The 21,607-nt window shown below is 42.8% G+C and overlaps 1 protein-coding gene across 3 annotated transcripts in view; it reads right to left on the reverse strand.

Annotated features, from left to right (window-relative positions):
• Positions 1-21,607, reverse strand: part of wnk4a (WNK lysine deficient protein kinase 4a) — a 45,523-nt gene that overhangs the window by 4,062 nt on the left and 19,854 nt on the right. For all 3 annotated transcript variants that reach the window (XM_061755574.1, XM_061755575.1, XM_061755576.1), the window contains 16 exons: positions 19,903-20,075; positions 19,610-19,830; positions 17,983-18,140; positions 14,540-14,628; positions 14,244-14,463; positions 12,377-12,698; positions 11,990-12,120; positions 11,626-11,699; positions 9,819-9,954; positions 9,601-9,717; positions 8,240-8,413; positions 5,959-6,013; positions 5,734-5,865; positions 3,057-3,739; positions 2,636-2,714; positions 439-889 (listed from right to left, as the gene is read on the reverse strand). In XM_061755574.1, coding sequence (XP_061611558.1) covers positions 439-889; positions 2,636-2,714; positions 3,057-3,739; positions 5,734-5,865; positions 5,959-6,013; positions 8,240-8,413; positions 9,601-9,717; positions 9,819-9,954; positions 11,626-11,699; positions 11,990-12,120; positions 12,377-12,698; positions 14,244-14,463; positions 14,540-14,628; positions 17,983-18,140; positions 19,610-19,830; positions 19,903-20,075 — 3,215 coding nt within the window. The remainder of the gene's footprint in view (positions 1-438; positions 890-2,635; positions 2,715-3,056; positions 3,740-5,733; positions 5,866-5,958; positions 6,014-8,239; positions 8,414-9,600; positions 9,718-9,818; positions 9,955-11,625; positions 11,700-11,989; positions 12,121-12,376; positions 12,699-14,243; positions 14,464-14,539; positions 14,629-17,982; positions 18,141-19,609; positions 19,831-19,902; positions 20,076-21,607) is intronic.

Here is a 21,607-nt window from a genome sequence, read left to right on the forward strand (position 1 = left end):
ATCCGCTACACCAAAAGCCCTGCACCAAAATTTGAAAGCTTGAAGGCAAAATTATGTGGAGTTTTATTTGTTTTTTGGTATGATGGCCCAAATGCCAGCGGACTGTAACATCTAAAAGTGGGGAAGACAATATCCACTCTGCATGGTTATCTAGATATGCACCAATATTTGAAAGCTTGAAGGTAAAATTTTGTGGAAATGTATTCGTTTTGTGGGGTGCTGTATGTGTGTGTGTGTGTGTGTGTGTGTGTGTGTGTGTGTGTGTGTGTGTGTGTGTGTGTGTGTGTGTGTGTGTGTGTGTGTGCAAAATGTGCATTAGTGTCTCCTCTCCTGCAGGACCAAAGTGGAACAGTAATGTCCGGCATGTCAGTAACAGACAAGTTTGACCTTAGCGGAGGTCCTGGTGGGTGTACCTAACATTGTGAAACAGTCACTCACTTCTCTCGGAGCTCCTGGAGCTCGTCCAGCATGTCTTCGTCATCGTCGCTGTCCGAGTCGTCGCTGCTCAGGTAGGAGGAGTTGTGGCTGTAGTTCATGGTCCACAGGTGGTGGAGTGCATTGCCGTACTGCGGGCTGCCGGAGGCACCGTCCCACAGCCGGCCTTCCGAATCTGGCGCCGTCACCGACAGCCCACTGTCCGCGGACATGCCCATCAGGCTGAGGCTGCGCGCCCGCCTCCGCCCGCGTCTCCTCGCCTTTGGCCGTTCCTCTACCGCCTCCTCCTCTTCCATCTTCCTCTTGGTGAGGGAGGCACCCAGACCAGTCTCCGACTCGCCCTGCCCTTCCTCGGTGCTGCTCGCGCGCCCTTGCGACAGCGAGGCGAGGCCTGGCACCTCGGCGCTGGGCGACACCTGGAAACGCCCCACCGTCACCGCAGCAGATGGAGCTCCTGCCAGGCAAAAGGAAACTGTCTTCATATTGTGGTTCCTCTTTTGGTTTATTGCGCTTTTACGCTCATAGTCCAAGAGTAGGAACACATGGGCGGGCTGTTTGTGTGATTGGCAGCGCGGCTAATTAGCAGGAACCAATGAATCACCCCCTGACAATTGACTGACTAGCTAATCATTGATCCTCAAATCAAGTAGATGACTTTACGATCATTTGCCATATGATAACATACAGTACATCCATCCATCCATTCTGTACCGCTTATCCTCAGTAGGGTCGCAGGATGATAACATACAGTCACGGAAAAAAATTATTAGACCGCCCTTGTTTCTTCAACTTTTTGTTCATTTTAATTCCTGGTACCACTAAAGGTAATAGTAACCAAGGAACACAATGAGGATGACAAAAATCCAACTGATTTCATAATACTTTGTCTTATTTGACACGCTTAAACTTGTATTCCCAGTGATTTTAGTTTTTATCGAGAAAACCATGGAAAATGGTTAGATATTGATCAGCTCTTAAATTAAACTCTTATGAGCTATTTTTGTTGTCATCATTATGTTTGTCCAAAAATATGAACAAGAAACTGAAAAAATAAGGGTGGTCTAATAATATTTTTAATGACTGTATATCTTTATTTATTAACAGATGGTAGATCATTGAAAAATAGACTAATAACTAATTTATTAGTTAGTTTCATTAGTTGGCCTGCATCGCAAGTTTTTCATGACAGCCATCAGTGGCCATGATTTTATGCTAATGATGTTAGCATGTGTTTGATGAAATGAATTTGTACAGGATCTAATCAATATTGCTTCTTGCTACATGCTCATGACTTTAGCATCCTATTGATCATATAAATGTGTATGTATGTAATTGATATTGCTACTTTCAGCTACATGCTAGTGATGTTACCATCTATTTGATCAAATCAATTGGTACATAGCGTATTTAATTGATATTGTTTTCAGCTAGTTAGTTAGCATCTGTTTGATCAAATTAATTTGTACGTATTTAATTGATATTGCTGTCAGCTACATGCTACCGACGTTAGCATCTGTTTGATCGAATCATTTTGTACAGCATCTAATTGATATGGATTTTTGTTGGATGATAATGACATTAGCATGTTAGCTAAAATTAATTTGTACATTACAGAACTCATATTGCTTTCAGCTACATACCAGTGACATTGGTTACATTAATTTGTGTATGCCATGTAATTGTATTACATTTAGTGTCCTGAGTTCTGTGGTTATCATTGCTTGTACTCTCCTGTTTATGTGTCGTATTAAGGCCACAGTGCCTCAGTTTGCCCACTAGGCGTCCTTGTAGCAGTAAACCATGGTGAGGGTTTAGCTTGGGCGCATGCAAACAGAAGGACTCTGTTTAGAGTCTATAAACACAGACAGGTGTGGTGGTGTGGGGTGGCTGTAAACGAGTGTGTCTGGGCGCCGATTGGTCACCGCTGTTGGGTAGGGGCTGCCATGGCACCGAGGTCCACACGGGATGGAACATTAGCTACGGCACCAGAGGTTACGCAATGGCTCTTGGTTCAATAGGCGATGGTGTGAGCGAGGAGGAGAAAACACGTCAAAAGGCCAAATCAGCATGTATTTAGAGGGAAAACATGGTAAAAATGGCCACTGTGTGCGCATAAATAAGCACATGTGCTTTTTTGTTTGGCCTGAAAACAAAAGTGTCATTTTACAGTCAAACACCAAAGATTTGAACAATTTCTTACCTGAGGAGCTCAATGGTGACACTTTTTGGGTCATCGGGCTTGTGGTGTTCAGTTCAGATAGAGTGCTGATGGATGATAACTAGAAAGGAAGAACAAATAAATATTAATGAGCTTGCTCTTGTTGTTGTTGCACAAAAACTATCACCACAATTTTCAAGAATAAAATTTGTTTTTTTTCTGATAAAAATCAAAAACTCAAAATATGCAGATACTTGTCATTTTGACAGCGACAACAGCATACAGTACAGTGCACTCATGGAGGTGTACAATGGGATCTGAAATTGAGACTGTGTGGCCTTGGTTGAGTTCTGTAAATCCCTGTGCTGATGCCAGCTTCAATGTTATCATTAACATTTTTGTTGCAATAAAAGTGACTGTTCGCCATTACCATGTGATGCTAATGCAGCTAATCGAGACTCACGGTGCTCTCCGGACTGTCCGTTGTCGAGGGTGATAGATCCAACAACGAGGTCGAACCGGGCACTTGGGATAGTACAGGGACTGGGCCCTCCTGAAGTCGGCCTGGGGGAGTGGAGGGTTCGGTCTGCTGCAGTGGAGTTTGTGGTGGGGTAGTGGGACAGGTGTCCTGACAACCTTGAGGGAATCCGTCCGTCGGTGGCGTGTTCCCCGGGCTGGGGTAGACGTTTAAGGGGTACGGCACCTCCAGCGTGGGGGTCTGGTAATGCGGGGGATACGGGTATGCCGACTGAGGGTGGAAGCCCCCATAGGAGGGCATCCCCTGCTGGGCGGGAGGGATGAACGACTGCGCCATGCTCATGGCCATGGAGATGACGTTGGCCAGTGAGAACAGGGGCTGGCTGTGCGGGGGCCACATGCCGGGATGCTGGGGCTGGGGTGGCAGCCCAGGTGGGCTCTCGCTGTCTTTAAGGAGGTTCGGGGAGCCCGGCGGTACCGGGGAAGGAATAGATGGAAAGGTGGGGCTACTGGACACGCGGGCGAGAGGTGGATGGAGCCCACCCATCGCCACAGGCCCTGGTTTGGGGGAACCCGGCGAGGCGGGGTACTGGAACGGGAAGCTACCCATGTAGGGCACGTGGTAGTGTGGCAGGAGGGAGGCGGTGTGGTGGTAAGCAAGAGGAGACCCTGGAAGACAAACATGTGCAATCAATCCACACGTACAAGGGAAGACACACAGTCTTTCCTTGGCCTTCGTGTGGGGCGTAAATCTCTCGTTCACTGGACAAAGATGCTTTGTTCCGTGTGTAATTGCGGCCCCATCACCATCGTGACTGCGAGCGAAGCGTAAATGTGTCCCATGTGCACTTCTGGAACTCATTTTGGACTTGAAAATACAGTAAGTCCTCATTTGCACATCGCACCGCACGGAAGCGTTGGGAACGTCACGCATTTGGCTCCTTTTTGTTGGTGACTTCCAACATGTTTAAATATTAACATTAGTGAAATAGTTTTGTTTTCTTTACATCTGCATCTACTGAATTCGCAATTATTTACATATAAAAAAACAACATAAAAGTCATATATTATAAATAAATATAATTGTAATAAGTATATATTTATTGAAAAATATAGTACAGTGGATATATACAATATATATGGTTATATACAATAGTTTCCATGCACAATACTTTTTAAATAACAACTATTAAACAAGGCGGCACGGTGGTCAACTGGTTAGAGCGTCAGCCTCACAGTTCTGAGGACCTGGGTTCAATCCCCGGCCCCGCCTGTGTGGAGTTTGCATGTTCTCCCCGTGCCTGCGTGGGTTTTCTCCGGGCACTCCGGTTTCCTCCCACATCCCAAAAACATGCATTAATTGGAGACTCTAAATTGCCCGTAGGCATGACTGTGAGTGCGAATGGTTGTTTGTTTCTATGTGGCCTGTGATTGGCTGGCAACCAGTTCAGGGTGTACTCCGCCTCCTGCCCGATGACAGCTGGGATAGGCTCCAGCACGCCCGCGACCCTAGTGAAGAGAAGCGGCTCAGAAAATGGATGGATGGAACTATTAAATTAATTAAATTAATCTTAATTCATTAGGAATATAAATGTAGCCAAGTATTTTATTTTTAAGAAAAATGTTAATTTTACGTAATGTATATATTATTATTTAATAAATATACACTAAATAAAGTATACAACATTTAATTATTTTAATATCTAAATTAATAAAAAATAAAGATGCAAATAAATAAAACAGCAACACATTAGGAATAAATATACATTTAAGTTAGTACTTTTTAGGTTAATATGTGTGACTATAATAATGGTATTTATAGTTTCTACGCTCAATACTTTTCATACAACTCCTCAATTACAAAAAAATAAAAAGTAATTAAATGTTTTAGGATAAAATGTAAACTGTAATATATTTTACAATACACACTACATTCAATAAATATACTTTCAATAATGTGTAGATACAAATTGAATACATAAAAATATGTGAATTGTAAATAAATACCAATGAAACAATAATATACAAATATACACTGAATGCATTACGAAAATAATTTAAATACATAATTTCATACCCTAGTGTGGATAAGCAGTTCAGAAAATGGATGGATAAATTATAAATAATCATTAATTTAATATTACATAATATAAAACTAAATAAATTGTCTCAAGAAGGTTGATGCAAGTTGCTACACGTACTGTAACTATAGATGTTTCTTGACTCCGTAGCACCTGTACGCACTCCCTACAAGTACAGAAAATAGGCACATTTCTTGACTAAGTAGTGCCCGTATGCATGCCCTAAAAGTACAGTAAATGTACATTTCTTGATTTCTTGACTATGCACTCCCTACAATTACAGTAAACATGAACATTTATAGACTCAGTTAGACCTGTATGCACTTCCGACATGCACAGTAAATGAATGAATGAATAATTGCCTTAAGGAGAGTCAACATTTGATGATTTTAATGGTGATCCAATTCCACAAACCATTAAATCTACGAGACTATGACAGCTTTTCTCCCTTTCCATATTTGTTAGTTGTACAACCAGTTTTTAACGGTCATCGGCGCCATCTGTGGGCGGTTTGGCAATTGTCCTGAAATGCTCCCCCTGTGTGTGCGAGGGGCCCTGAGGCGGCGGAGGCTCGAGCGTTACCTGGTGCATTGTGGAACGACTGCGAGCGGACAAGCGGTCGCCCAGGTAAAATCCCATCTGGAGTGAAGACGTCGCCGTTGGCACGTGGATGCGAACCGCCTACCTCCGCACACGAGTTAGCCACAGCAAAGTCTTGAGGCACATAAACACACACACACACACACATGCTTGAAACACGATGACATCATCGACATGTCATACAGAAAACATGATTAGCTGACGTACCGGGCAGGGAGGAGGAGAAGTGAGCTCGTGGGAGGCTCTGACTCTGCAGATCCGGCTGCGAAAATAAAGATAACACCTGGGAGTGAATTAACCACTTCTTAGTTGCTGTATGCACCCCCTACATGTACAGTAAATGTGGATGTGTCTTTACTGATGAGTAGCTGTATGCACTCTCTCTAAAGTATAATAGATGTGGATCTTTTTCACTGATTAATGGCTTTATGCACTCACTACAAGCACAGTAAATATGGATGTTTCTTCGCTGGTGAGTATATGTATGCACTCCTTACAAGTATAGTGACTGGAAATGTTTTCACTGATGAGTAGCTGTACACACTCCCTACAAGTACAGTAGATATGACTGTTCCTTTACTGATGAGGTTTATGCACTCCCTAAAATTATAGTGAACTGATGTTTCTTGACTAAGTCATACTTCTAGGCACTCCTACAAGTACAGTAAGCATACAGTTCTTGCCTCAATAGTACTTGTCTGCACTCCCTACATGTATAGTAAATACAGTATGGCTGTTTCTTCACTCGATAAGCCACTAGTCGCCGGATAGACACCCTTGAGGTGGAGTAAATATGGGTGTTTCTTAACACATTTGCATCTGTATATGATGGGTACAAGACAACAAATATGGATGCTTCTTTACAGATTAGGCCACAAACTGTATGCAGTCCCTTCAAGTCAAATAAAAAGTATTCACCAATTAGCATCTAGTAGGCATGCACTACAAGCTATTTTGTCCGGCAACAAGTCTGCTAGATAGCTAAACTTGTATTCATCCATCCATCCATTGTCTTCCGGTTATCCGAGGTCAGGTCACGGGGGAGTAACTTTAGCGGGGAAGTCCAGACTTCCCTCTCCCGAGCTACTTCGTCCAGCTCTTCCGGATGCACGTATGGACACCCTTATGTTTGAACATGGTGTTCGTTATGGACAATCCGTGATGAGCACCGAAGTCCAATAACAGAACACCGCTCGGGTTTTGATCGGGGGGGCTGTCCCTCCCAATTACGTCCTTCCAGGTCTCACTGTTATTGCCCACGTGAGCATTGAAGTCCCCCAGCAGAACGATGGAGTCCCCATCGGGAGCGCTCTCCAGCACCCCCTCCAAGGACTCCAAAAAGGGTGGGTACTCTGAACTGCTGTTTGGTGCATAGGCACTAACAACAGTCAGCACCCGTCCCCCCACCCGAAGGCGGGGGGAGGATATCCTCTCGTCCACCGGGGTGAACCCCAATGTACAGGCGCCGAGCCGGAGCCAATAAGTATACCCACACCTGCTCGGTGCCTCTAACCGTGGGCAACCCCACAGTGGAAGAGAGTCCAACCCCTCTCGAGAGGACTGGTACCAGAGCCCAAGGTGTGTGTGGAGGCGAGCCCGACTATATCTAGTCGGAACTTCTTGACCTCACACAGCAGCTCGGGCTCCTTCCCTGCCAGAGAGGGGACATTCCACGTCCCTAGAGCCAGCTTCTGTAGCCGGGGATCGGATCGCCAAGGTCCCCGTCTTTGGCCATCGCCCAGCTCGCACTTCACCCGACCCCTATGGCCCCTCCCACAGGTGGTGAGCCCATGTGAAGGGGGACCCACGTTACCCATTTGGGCTGTGCCCGGCCAACAGACGCTCATCTTCGAGCCCCACCTCCAGGCCAGGCTCCGGAGGCGGGCCCCGGTGACCCGCGTCCAGGCAAGGGAAAACATTTTCCAGTGTTTTTATGCATCATAGGAGTCTTCTGAGCCGTGCTTTGTCTGGTCCCTCACCTAGGACTTGTTTACCATGGGTGACCCTACCAGGGGCATAAAGCCCCAGACAACTTAGCTCCTAGGATCATTGGGACACCCACACCCCTCCACCACGATTAGGTGACGGCTCAAGGAGGGGACATATGGTGGAAATATGTATGTAAATATCCATGTTTCTTCATTGATTAGCAACTGTATGCAATCTCGAAAATATGTTCTTGTTTTATTTATGTTGAATCACACAGGAAGTCTTTGTAGTTTGTGTCTATTTGCATCCTGAGGCCACATGAGTTTGTCCAACTCCCTTTTGGAACTATCTTCCCAAAAGTCTCAGAATAGAAGCTGACCTCAAAGGCAAATCAGTCACAGCGCACCCTCACACACGCATCCACACGCAAGCTTTGATGCTGTGACTACATTACTTTCTCAACTTCACTTAGTTTTGTTCAGAGATTTTCTTGTAGGAAATGTACGAACGAAACGTCAAATTTACGTTACACGTTACGATCGTACACACTGCGGCTAACCTGGGAGGAAGACAGTGGGTTGGCTGTGCTGTGGAAGGCAGGCTGAGGGGGGCGTTGCCCGCTAGGGTGCACTGGCTGCTCTTTGGCCATGAGTGCCTCTGCCCGCTTGATGATGTCGCCCATGCGGTAGATGAAGCCCTCCTTCTCCGATGGCAGGATGAACTCGTTGTGCACCTGTAGCAAAAAAAAGCAATCAACATCAAACACAATTCTTTTGTATCCAATGCAATGTAACTGTATGTAATCCCTACACGTACAGCAAACATAGACATTCTGGTTGTGGGTTCTGTGTAAAAGACAAAAGATTAATGTCAACGTTAAACAATAAAACTTTGCAGCTCTGAAAATTAGATTTTCTTCTAATGCATATGACATGCACATTATTTGTTTGGCAGTTGGCCATTTTGTTCTTCATCCACTTCCCAGTCAAACCTTGTTTTGGAACCATTTTAGTTGCACTAATGTGTTTAGATGTATCGGCAAAGTCCGCCTTCTTCTTGCAAAAGTACTTAATTTGTATTTATAGTACATACAAATGGATCATTAAGTGCAGAGCGTAAGTACTGTGACCGTGAAGTGGACAGGACGTTCTATTTGTGTGTCCATCCATCAAATGCGCTGCCATCCTCCTCCTCATCATCGTTCATTGCTTCTTTTCCCGGGAAAAACACCTCACGCGTGAGTAACGGCACTGTGCTGCACATTCACGCGGTTGTTGCGGGGAGTTGCTGTTGCGCGTCAGACGTGGTGATCGAGTAGCTGTCAGCGCGCCTTCATTCCGCTTCAAATAGCCAAGCCAAGATGCCATCAACAGGCACTCATTTTGTGGGTAACAAATCAATCAGTCCCATAGACATAATAGAGCAAAGATATAAAGGACGTGATAAGGAGGGAGAAAGATGATCCTGAGCGATTATTCTGTGGTGTGGACTGTGTTTAAGAGTATTTTCATTACTGATTATCTTGAGCGATTGTCCTGTGGCATGATGAGTGAGTTTAATTTCAAGATGATCCTGAACGATTATCCTGCCCTGCCGTGTGTTAAGAGTGATTTTCTTTAAAGATCATGCTGAGTGAATATCGTGTTGTTTGTTAAGATTTATTTTCTTCAAAGACCATCTTGAACGATTATCCTGTCGTGTGGGGTTCGTTAAGAGTGATTTTCTTTCAAGATTATCCTGAGCAATTACCCTGTGGTGTGGGATGTGCTAGGAATAATTTTCTTTAAAAATGATCCTGAAATACTATCGTGTGGTGTATTAACTGTGGTTTTCTCGTGATGTTAAGAATCCTATGTATGTATTGAATAACTCTAGATCTAGAATAAAGGGAGGTTTGTAGTGGCGGTGGCTGTCACCCACCATGACGCCGGCAATGTCATCCGGGTTGTCTCCATCCAGGTCAAACTTGAACGTCACCATCTTGTCGTTGTGCGTCTGCAGCTGACACTCCACCACCCGGTCCACCTTGTCGGACAGCTGCAGGGGAGTTGGGAAGTGACCATACGCGACCGGCGGTGAGGCTCAAGTGCTAAGTGTCCAAAACTAAGCAAGGCATACAATGTGCGGCGTCATTGTACCCCGGTGATGCGCAGCCTGGAGCGTACCCGCCGCCTAAAAAGCTTGGCAGCGGTTCGTCTAGCAACCGTTTTCTCGCTCTTCTCCGTCATGCCCTCGTAGCCGTCGCTCAGGCCGGAAGTCACATCGGAGGCATAGCTGCAATGGAGATTTATATATTTTTTTTAAATAATAATAATAATATTTGCATTAGGAGCAAGGGGAGGGAGTGTTGGACTACTCATTTTCTGATCCATAGATCATTGGTCCATGGGGCAGTTATGATAGAGCCCTATGAATTCTGCCTTCTACCAACTGGCAGATCAAAAGTGATCATACGCTGAGCGTTAAAGCCAAGGGTAAACCTATCATTCCCTAAATCCAATATCAAAACACGTTTTTGCAATATGGGAAAACACAGATTATTAGAGGTGACATCCGTGTGTCATCGGGAAAACAAACAAAGCGAAGACGGCTGCTGACATCGGCATCGCACGCACTAGAAATCGTCACAACTTAATGTGCCTCTCAGGCATCTAGTAAGATAATGACTATTCACACTATATTTCACAGCAACAACAGAAACAGCAAGCACAAAGGTAGCCATGCAGATTGTTTCTGTGTTTTGTGTAAGATCCTACTAAATTGTTGTTGGTAGCATGCAGGACTCAGGTGTAAACAAGAAAACAATTGTCTACTTGTGGGAATCGGGTGTCTGTCCAGGGTGTGCTGAGTAAATACAATGAACACATTATAGGTTTCAGAGAAGCGCGGAGAACATTCCATGTACATTTTTAAAAAAAGCCTTCACCTCGGCTAATTGCGTCGCAGGCTGCCCAAACATTTATGGGTTTGGCAAGGGGCCTCCACTTTAGCCCCAACTCCTGGGGCCGCTTTTAAGTTACAACCATTACTTTTTTTTCCATGTGCAGGCCACTTGGACTTTGGGGTCCAGGGACCCTTTACATGGGAGAACTTCTTACAAGCACCTCCAAATAATCCCAATAAAACATAACAACCGTGTGCATCCCTAAATGCCATGGGAATATTTTTTTTTTTTTTTTTTTTTTTTTTTTAACATTCCAACCTCGACATTGACGACCACTCATTCACTGCCATCAATGGCTAGATCATTCAAATATCCATGTTAACTGGGAGGGCTAGCAGTGAACTTAACCGAATTCAATTTAATTGAACCCAATATTTGTCCATCCTTGCTAGCTGACTGCTTCCAGTAACATAGCTAAGAGGAGCTAGTTTACAAAAGCACAGTCAGTGTTGCCAACTTACAGACTTGGCCAACCCGTGTAGCGACTAATTTTCCAAAAAGTGACTACCGTGTTCCCCTCCTACGTCGCGGTACATCGTTTTACGCAATTGCTTTTTTTAATGGGTTTATACAGTACAGTTGATCGCTGATATTTACATGGGAAAGGGACTGGGCCCAACCACAAATAGCAAAAACCCATGAATAACCTTACCCCCCCCCCCACCCCACCCCCACCCGTATTAACACGCCAACCTATCAAACCCCACCACTTAGAACGTGCATGTACACTGCACTTTTTAAAAAAATTTTTTACAACATAGTAATTTAATGAAAACCAATGGTCTAGGCTATTGAGCAATTTCCTGGAGATCCACAACACACAGAAACAATCTGCATGTTGAATGCCTGCTCTCACGCTGAGAAAAAAGCCCCACCAAAATCCATCCCACGAGTAAAAACGGGCCTTCCACCACATCTAAAGAAAGCCACCTCTGGTCCGTCCTGCCTCCACCCTGTTGTGGCACATCGACAGAGGAGGAGGAGGAAGAGGAGTTGCGTACCTGTCACCAGGAGAGTTGAAGCCGCTTGGAGATCCTGGCTTGACAGGTTCCGTGTTGTTAGATACAGCAATGCTCTGTCAAGACACATAGAGAATGACTTCAGCGCCATATACAGCACTGTGTTTTACTACATATAAGTACATTTTACTACGTGTTTTACACACTAGAGATGGGCATAATAATCATTAAATAAAATGATCATTTCTTTTGTCACTGTTATCTTTTTAATTGAATCTTGGGATCGTGTATCTAATGTTGTGTACTGAGATTGTCCTATATGTACAAAATCAATAACGCACGGTATGGCTCGCAAGTGAACAGTGGGTGTCTGTCACATACAAAAGGTGCACAAATGACCACCCACCGAGGGGAAGCGGAAGACCGGGATGGGTAGGCCGTCGGCGGCTGGGGAGTGGGCGTAGGAGGCGGGGGACGTGGCCTCGAGGGGGTCCTGAAGACCCGAGTAGCTAAGGTCGCCGTCCGTCTCACAGTCAGCTGTCTCAACAAAACACACACTCTGTTAGCATGTGACGCACACGCACGCACACACGCACACACACAGATGCACATGACACACTTGATGTCCTCGAGCTTGATTTTCTCACTCAGTCAGAACATTTCCATGCTCTTTTTTTTTTTAAGGCTAAACATTGAGTTCTCCACTCAGCGCCATGTGCCAGTCACAAGCTGACGATCGTGTACGCGTGTTGCATTTTTAACAAGCAAAGTGTATTACGTAAAGCAGACGCACAATTAGCCGAGGAGAGGCTGTTCTGACGGATGTGAAAGTGCTGGTTGGCCTCTGGCTCTTCCGGCTCTGCAGGGCAGCCGGAGCTGACGCCGGAGTCTGCCGAGCCGGTGACGGGGGACAGGAGGGGGGATGGCACGGGGGCTGGGGGTGCCGGGGACTCGGCGGTCGCGACCTCGCCAACTTGCGGAGAGGATGAACGTGGCCTCTGTTCCTCAGCCTGCCGCCTCATCTTTTCCCGCTGCCGCTTGATGGCCGTCACCCGGTCCCGGATGGCCTTGGCCACCAGCTTGAAGTCGGCCTCGCACACGAAGCCCAGCACCACCTACATAAAAAGCACACAGACACACACATACACACATAGTCAGGGGCATCACATTTAACAGTTAAATAATCTTTATTATCTAAGAAACCATCTTTGGAACATAAAAAGATGTAAAAGATCATCCAATTTTTACTTGAAATTATTTTAATTGCTGGAATTGACACAAGAAAGAGGCAAAAGATTTTGACGTGGAAAGATTATGTGACATCCCACTGAGCAGCGCTTTGGCAGCTGGCGCTAGCCGAGCAAGACATCGAGTCCGAAGGCTCCTATCAACAGCCGAGTCACATTACGACATCCATGAACTGATTACAAATTTAATCTCGATGAAAAGTTACGCTTTAATTAAAAGTCACCTCTATGGCCACGGTGTTATTGAAGTGCTCCTTCCTGCTCACATTTGTTTCCAGTGAAAAAAAAGCTCTGCCCTTGAGCGACACTCTGTGTTCTCTTCACGCCTGTCAGGCTTCGCATCAGCTGCCACAACATAACACGCTGTACTGTGACAGCCTTGAACCACATGAGACACGACACCTTACAAAAATCGATAATAATTTGTAAAAACAATTTTGAAGTATGCAAAATCACAAACCAGAAGCAGAGCCAAGTCCTCGACCAAGGCCAAACAATCCTTATTTGGGTAGGGAGGCACACACCTCCAGTATATGTTTAATAGTTTCTTTTTTAACCATGAACAAAAAGGGTTTTGAATAAAAGTAAAGGAGGAAAAAAAAACACAAAATGTAGAAATTTTATCCAAGACTGTTTTTTTTTTCTATACCCCCCAAAATATCCAAAATATTTTTAGTATTTGGATTTTAAAAATGAATTTCTAAAAATCACAATATGTAGAGAAGTTTAAAAAATACACCAAAACCACTAAAATGTGACAGTAAAAAAAAAAAAAATAATTGGGAGACTTAATCTTAAAATCCCCTTTATTTTGTTTCGGGGGGAAAAAAAAAGTCCTTTATTTTTGTTTTAATAAAAAAAATATATATATAAAGAAACAAAATTACAAATTGGTTTGGACATAATCAAATATATTTTTGTATCTTTAAATGTGAGATATTGTACTAAATTTCTTTTTTTTATAAAAAAAACCCATCTAACATATGTTCTTTGCTTTGGATTTAAAAAATAAATAAATAAATAAAAATACGGAAATTCGAATTTTTTTTCCCCTCAAAACATTTTTTGCCATCCAAAGAAAGGCAAAGGTTTCAGATAAAGATTAAAAAAAATATATCACAGCATCGAGAGATTTTGACCGAAAATTGTAAAATCCGAAACCTATTAATATATAAAATATTTTGTGTGGTTTGGATTTAATTTAAGAAAAAATAATCTCATAATTTGGAGAATTATATTGCATCATCTATATCTTACATTTTTTTTAAATATACATTTTATATTTGGAGATATGTGACTTTTATGTAATATTTTTCCATAAGATCTTTTTGTTACCAAATGTGATTAATCTTTCACTACAACACCAGGAAATGAATGGGGTTGCATTTGTGGGCACGTGTTGGTGCTCCTCACCATCTCCTGCGCCACCTCCTCAGGGACGTCCTTATACAGCTCGAAGAGGAACTCGATGGCGTTGTTGTCTTTGTACTTCCCGTGAAGCTTCTTGGTGTCATCCATGCGCAGCCACAGCTTCAGACCCGACTTGAGCGTGTCGTCCTCCTCGGCCAGCTCCACGTGCACGCCGTGGTTCTCCTGGAAGAAGGGGTGCTCCAGCAAGTCCTGGATGGTGTACCTGCGGCAGCGTTTGTTTTACTACGACTTGGAACAGATCACGTGTGGTAACTGGAGTGAAGGGAGGAGAGGTATACCTTTCGTCGTTGTTCATGCGAATGCAGCCTTCAATGATCTCCTTGAGCTCCGGCACTTTCACGTTGTAGAAGCTGTCAGGTTTGATGCCCTGCAGGCACACACGCACGCATGCACGCACATACACACACACACACACACACACACACAAACAAACACACAAATATAGTGTCAAGGACAATACAAAGTCACAGCAACTGTGATACACAGAAGAGGTTTTTAGAGCGTGTCTTTCTCAACGTTGCTCCTAGTTTGTCAGTCAGTCAGTTAGTTTGTTAGGAATACTAACAAATTATCTTATTAGTTAGTCAGTCGGTGGGTACTGTAGGTGGGTAGGTTTATGCAAAACGTACAGTAGTTGGTAAACTAGATAAACTACGCATATTAAGCAGAATTACCAAAGACTGTGCTCAATTATCCTCAGTTAGTTAACAGTGTTAGGAAAATTGTACTTACTGTAGTTGGTTAGATAAATTGGTCAGTACGTACTGTAAGTAGCAGGATTACGCAAAAATGTGTGGGACCCCCTTGCAAAGGAGATGTTGCATCTCAAGGGGTTTATCCCACGTAAAGAACTCCAATTAATTGGTTAGTGAAAAAAACTATGCTTGCTTGGTTAGTTAATTAGTTAGTGAGTTAGTTAACAGTATTATAAAAATATGCTTAGTTTGTAAGTTACTGTAGGTAAGTAGGTAGGCAGCAGAATTATACAAAAACTGCACTCAGTTGGTTAGATATTTACAGTAGTTAGCTAGTTAAGCACTTGAATTAGGTAACATCCAACCATTTTCTAAAACACTAACCCATCTGATTTTGGCAAGGGGACAGGGTACACCCTGGACTGGTTACCAGTCAGTGGCAGGGCACATATCGACAAACAACAATTCGCACTCACATTGAGCCCTATGGGCAATGTAGAGTAACAAACATGTTTTGGGAATGTGGAAGGGAAAAACCCCTTGCGAGAACATGGAAACTCCACACCTCGGAACTGTTCAGCAGACCTTCTTACCACTAATCCAGCATACTGCCCTACTTAGATAAAGTATTACACAAAAAAAGTAATTCATTGATTTTTTTAGTTATGGTTGCTTTCATTCAGAACTGTAAAAAAACCTCCCATGGTAAACCTCAAAGCCACGAGCACGGAGAACAAGGGAGGGTTTTTTTTCTCACGAGAATGTGGCCAGATTAGCGCAGCCTGCAGAAGCACAGATAAGCAGCAGAGGAGGAGGAGGTGAGGTCAAAGAGATCTGCTGGCCTGCAGAGCAGCAGCAGGCCGAATGGAAGTCAAAACACGGCAACAATTGGCTTTATGCGTGTTGCGATCTGACATTTCACAGTAGCGCGACATGATCCCATCATCTGCTTGTATGGAGAGACGCTAAGAGACTAATTCATTAGCTCACGGCTACGCAAACTTTTGTGTCACAAACAATGGCCAAATTTGGGACAGATGGGCAAAATAATTTGTAGATGAAGTTAAAAAAAAAGAAGAAAATATTATTTAAATAGTTTATTTTAATATTTTTAAAATTAAATAGTCACTTTGAATAATAAAATAACAATCATTCTCATATTTATTGTATTATTCATAATTAACAATGATAATTAATTAACCAATTATTTAGTAAATTAGGTGCAAACATTAAATGTTTCCCAATCGCAGGGCACATACAAACAAACTCACATTCACACCTACGGGCAATTTAGAGTTGTCAATTAACCTACCATGCATGTCTTTGGGATGTGGGAGGAAACCGGAGTGCCCGGAGAAAACGCACGCAGGCACAGGAAGAACATACAAACTCCACACAGGCGGGGCTGGGGATTGAACCCCAGTCTTCAGAACTGTGAGGCAGACGCTCTAACCAATCGACCAACGTGCCGCCACAAAACATGAATAAAAAATGAAAAAAACAGAATACATTTTTAATAAACCAATTATTTAATAAAATACATTAATGAATAAATGTTAAATAGGTATTTATGATTGTTTTATTTTATTTAGTTATTTACAATAAATCGATCTGGCAATTATTTAATGACATAAATGAATAAAACATAAAATTAAATTTTAAAACATCTAAATTAATGCAAAAGGTATGACAGGACTGGTGAAAATGTAAATGCTTTGTGACGTCACCGCTTAAAGAATTTACTGTATTTGGTTTACTTTTGCTTCTTTTTTACTCTGCTGACTGCAGCCAGGTCAGCATTGCAAATGAGAATCTGTTTTTAATTTCCTTGCCTAGATAAACAAAGGTTAAATTAAATAATAATATATATATTTTTTTTTTTAAAGGACGACATGGGACGTATGTGATACCTTGCCCACCCCATTAGGCAGTGTAGGTACCTAATAACCTCATAATGTGGCCTGTGGGGGCCCGTTGCTCGGGAAGCGCCCCCGCAGCTGGTGTCAGGGTAGCGCTATGGACTCCCCATGGCTTGCTGGCATTCGTTTATGAGGTGTGCAATTAAATATTACAACGTGTGCGGGAAACTGTGCCGACATTCTATATCGCCGCTACCTTCGAAATGCAAGCCGACGTCGTCCACTTGAAACTTTCTAACTTTGCGTATGTGACGGAATCGTGCACAAACAGACGTCTTTCTGCATCGTAGACTGACTAAGATGCAAATTTTCCAAAACACATCATTCCCGCCCATTGTGCAGTCAGCACAGCGCTTGGTGAAAAGTTCGAGGGCAACGGCGCCAATGCGCAGACATTTGACGTCACCGCTCAAATGTTTTTTTGTAAATTCGAATCATAAACTCAGCACCTATTGTGAATCATGTCACATAAAATGCTTGGTTTGTATGCTAATGCAAAATACAACAAAATTACTGTTACTTAGTCAGTCAGTTATTTAGTTAGCAGGTTAGCTAGTTAGTCAGTCAGGATGATTATGCAAAAAAAATGACAGTTAGTGCACACCGTTAGGTAGCAGAATTCCACAAAAACTACTTATAGTCAGTCAATCTGTATTACACAGAAATTCCATGGTTACTTAGAAATACATATTTAGTTAGACCATAGTTAGTTAGTTAGTTTGTTAGTTATTATATGATGCAAAAAAATACAAAAGTACACATTGAAAGCAGAATTCCGTAAAACTACTTAACAAACTAAGTGAGTTATTGCGACTTACCTAACTAACATTAGGCAAAACCAAAACTTAGTTAGCTAGCATGTTAACAGGTTTTCACGTTGGGAGTGGAACGTCATGATGTATCAATCAAACAAGTCACGTTTGGCCTTGGCAGAGGTCCGCGCTCCACATAATGCCATTTTTACATAAAGTGATGGACACAAAGCGACGAGTAAATTGAGGATGAGATTAAAGCTCAATCACACACAAACATTTAACTGAGTAAACTCGAGGAAATGTCAACTTTTACACAAGACATCTGCATCATTATGGGGGCATTGATACTCACGCTGGTGACTTTGCGGTAAATCTGTGCTGCGTTCTGGCACTCAGAGTAGGGATACTCAGAGGTGGCCATCTCCAGGATGCACATGCCGAAGGCGTAGACGTCCACCGCCTCATCGTACTTCTCCTCGTACATCTCCGGGGCCATAAACTCTGGCGTTCCTGTCAACGCAATCGTCATCAACGTTAAAACAAAAACAGAAATGCTATTGATTTTAAAACAATTTAAGGGCAGTCACACTATACCGTATACCCTCATAACCCTGACCAACCTTTTTGAAACCAAGAGGTACTTTTGGGGTACTGATTAATGTGAAGGCAACCAGTTTGATACACACTTCTAAAATACCAAATGTGTTCAAATTACCCTTAAATATAGGTTATTATTAATCATTAATGAGAGTCATCTATGTTAAGACACTGATCATGTCAATGATTTAACATTATGCAACACTTCAGTACTACAAATCTCTGCAAGTGTTAACGTTTTCAAAGGATCGCTCCCACACCTTTTTTTATTTAAGGAAATCACAATGTCCCATCATTGGTGAGCTATTTTTAGAACAAGCCCATGAGCTACTCATTTGGTCCTTGGGGGACACCTGGTGCCGTCGGGCACTTTGTTGGTGACCCTGCTTTATACCGTACACTGTATGCACAAAAAAGCCTGCTCATTTGCTATTGACGTTCTAGTCATGCCAAAGGTGTTCTTCCACACCAAACTCACAGAGGCACGCCTTTATGGACCTTGACTACACTTAGTTAGCTAGTTAGTTAGTGGCAAATGTATGCTAAAACTACAGTTAGTAAGTCTGTAGTTAGTTATTTAGGTAGTTGGCAGAATTACACAAAAATATAAACTTAGTTACTTATAAATAGTAGTTAGCTAGTCAGTCAGTCTGTATTTAGTAGGGTTACACAGAAACTACATAACTTAGTGAGTTACACAAAAATCTATGGCAGTTAGATAGTCAGTTCGTCAGTCAGTATGATTATGCAAAAATAAAAAGGTAATTCATTAGTTAGCCGGATTACACAAAAACTACATACCTAATTAATTGCAATTACTTAATGGGTTACAAGTTAGTTAGCTCGTAGCATTATGTGCAAATTACACTTACTTACTTACACTCACTTAGTCAGTGCATAGTTAGTTCGTTAGTAAGCAGGATTACAGAAAATCACACTTAAATGTATTTCGTATGACTGTCAGTCCATTGTTACTTAGCAGGATTACGGCAAAAACCACTTTGGAAGTTACATTCAATCACTTAGTCAGTCACTCCACAGTTACTTATTTAGTTAGTTACCTACACTTTGTGGGGTAGTTGCAAGTAATTTAGTTGGTTAGTTATTTAGCCTATCTAGCAGTCTTACAGAAGAAAATACACTTATTTACTTACAATCACTAGTCAAGTCAGTCTATAGTTAGTTATCGAGCAGGACTACACTAAAACTATATTTAATCAGTTACTTAGAATCAGTCAGTCCATTGTTGAGTGAGATTGTGGTTAACAGGCTAACGCAAAAAAACAGTCCGTTACTTACAAACAGTTAACATGATTACACTAAAAAAAAACAACATCATTGATTGATTGAGTGATTGTGTCATTTTTGCCCCACATGCTTACCGATCACACTTTTGGCGAAAGAGGCGCTCTTGAGCGTGGCAAGCCCGAGGTCACCGATCTTGACGTAGCCGGTGGGCCCAGTGATGAAGATGTTGTCGCACTTGAGGTCTCGGTGGATGATGGGAGGCGTGCGCGTGTGCAGGAAGTGGAGACCCTTCAGGATCTGACGGCTCCAGCGCTGCAGCAGCTTCAGCTTCATCTCCTTGAACCTTTTTAGATAGCTACAGAAAAAAATAAGACGCATAATTAAGCCCAAATCAGGAGGTGGTGGGGTTTGGGGGTGGCAGACTCACGTCTTGAGCGTGCCAGACGTCATGAGCTCCGTCACCAGGATGATGCACTTTTGGCCCTTCACCGACGATTTCCATGAGTCGTGGAAGCGTACGATGTTGGGATGCTGGAGGCCCTTCAGCATTTCCACCTCCTCACTGAAGCGCTGACGCTCCGCCTTGGTCAGCTTACGAGTCTGTGACGTCACAGGTATTAGCATAAGCTAATTGTTAGCACACATTGAAGACAATAAGCATGGTTTTTTTTCTACAAAGTAATATTGAGGGTTGTTAGTTCATATTTTTATTCATGTAAACTCTATGTAAGGCAAGTAAGAACAGATTCACAGATTTGCAATGCGTACCTTGCAGCAGACAGAGTAAAAAAATAAAAGCAAAATAAAAGCTAATACAAATACATAGACAACAAACTGTCCAGTGGACTATGGTTTCATAATGAATAGACTTTACATCGATCTGATCGGCCTGATCGGTATCGGCCGATAATTAGCATTTTATGCTGTGATCGGCTGATCGGCTTTAATGTCATAATTCGCCAATCCGATCAATGATGTCATTGAGCGGCTCCGCAAAAGACATTTGCTCCACGTCGCCGTTGTGTACAGTATATTCAAATCCAAAAGCTAGTTTATTTGTAGCCTTGTCGCGTGTCTTTTGACGTAGTACTGTAAATATCTGACCACCAATAAAATTATTTAAAAAAATAAAAATAAAAATAAAAAACGTCGGCCGTGTGGGACAGAAAACACGTCTGAAACAGACAACACGTAATGCGTGGATCAGACCACAATACAATTTTGGTCTTTCACGATTGCAGTATGTCAGACTACTGCAATAAAATCTTGTATTCCGATGCCACCGCATCCTGTTTTTTTATGATCACTGGGCTTAATCTTGTCAACTCAAACGCGACCGGACACACTCGTTACCATGGCGACAACAACGATAATGGATCGCGCCATGTGTTTATCAGAACAAAATGGGGAAAAACGTGTGTTGGTCGTCACCGGTGCTCGGGAGAGGACGTTCGTTTAAGGCTTGCTCGAGGTATGTTCACGCATTTTTAATACGATACGGCTTGCAAGCAGGCAATGAAACGTTCTGTAGCCTAGCAAGCTAGTGCTAGCACTAACGGTTGTGCGTAAACATGTAGGCGTTCATGTCAAATCATGGACGCAAACTCCACACAGGCAGGGTCAGAGATTGAACCCCGGACCTCAGAACTGTGGGGCAGACGCTCTAATCAATCACTCACCGTGCCGCACAATACCAATGTGCATGCTAAAAATTGTGTTGTTTTTTATGTCTGTAGATTCTCAGTGATTCAGGTCATGCTAACCTGCAAACATTGAGGCAAGTGGACTTCTTTTGTTTGTCATATTATTTCTTGTTTCCCAAAAACGTTAAAAAATGACTTGAGCAATTATCCAATTAGGGTAACGAAATAATGAAACACTGTAAGAATGAAACACTAACATCAAAGGGGGTAGCGCTGCAGTTAGCATATGATACCAGTTAACTCACAGCGCCAGCATGTTTAGGAGGACCAAGGGGGACATGTACAATTACATAACTCATACAAACAGTGGTTTGCTAAATGGCTGTTACTTAAGTTAATTAGCAGCAGCAGTGGAAACTTCAGGCTCATCCACCCCTTGGTTTCATAATTGCAGCAATTTTCCAAAAAGAGGGAGACAGGGCATTACAC

This window comes from Phyllopteryx taeniolatus, chromosome 19, assembly GCF_024500385.1.
Source record: "Phyllopteryx taeniolatus isolate TA_2022b chromosome 19, UOR_Ptae_1.2, whole genome shotgun sequence".
Classification (NCBI taxonomy): Eukaryota; Metazoa; Chordata; class Actinopteri; order Syngnathiformes; family Syngnathidae; genus Phyllopteryx; species Phyllopteryx taeniolatus.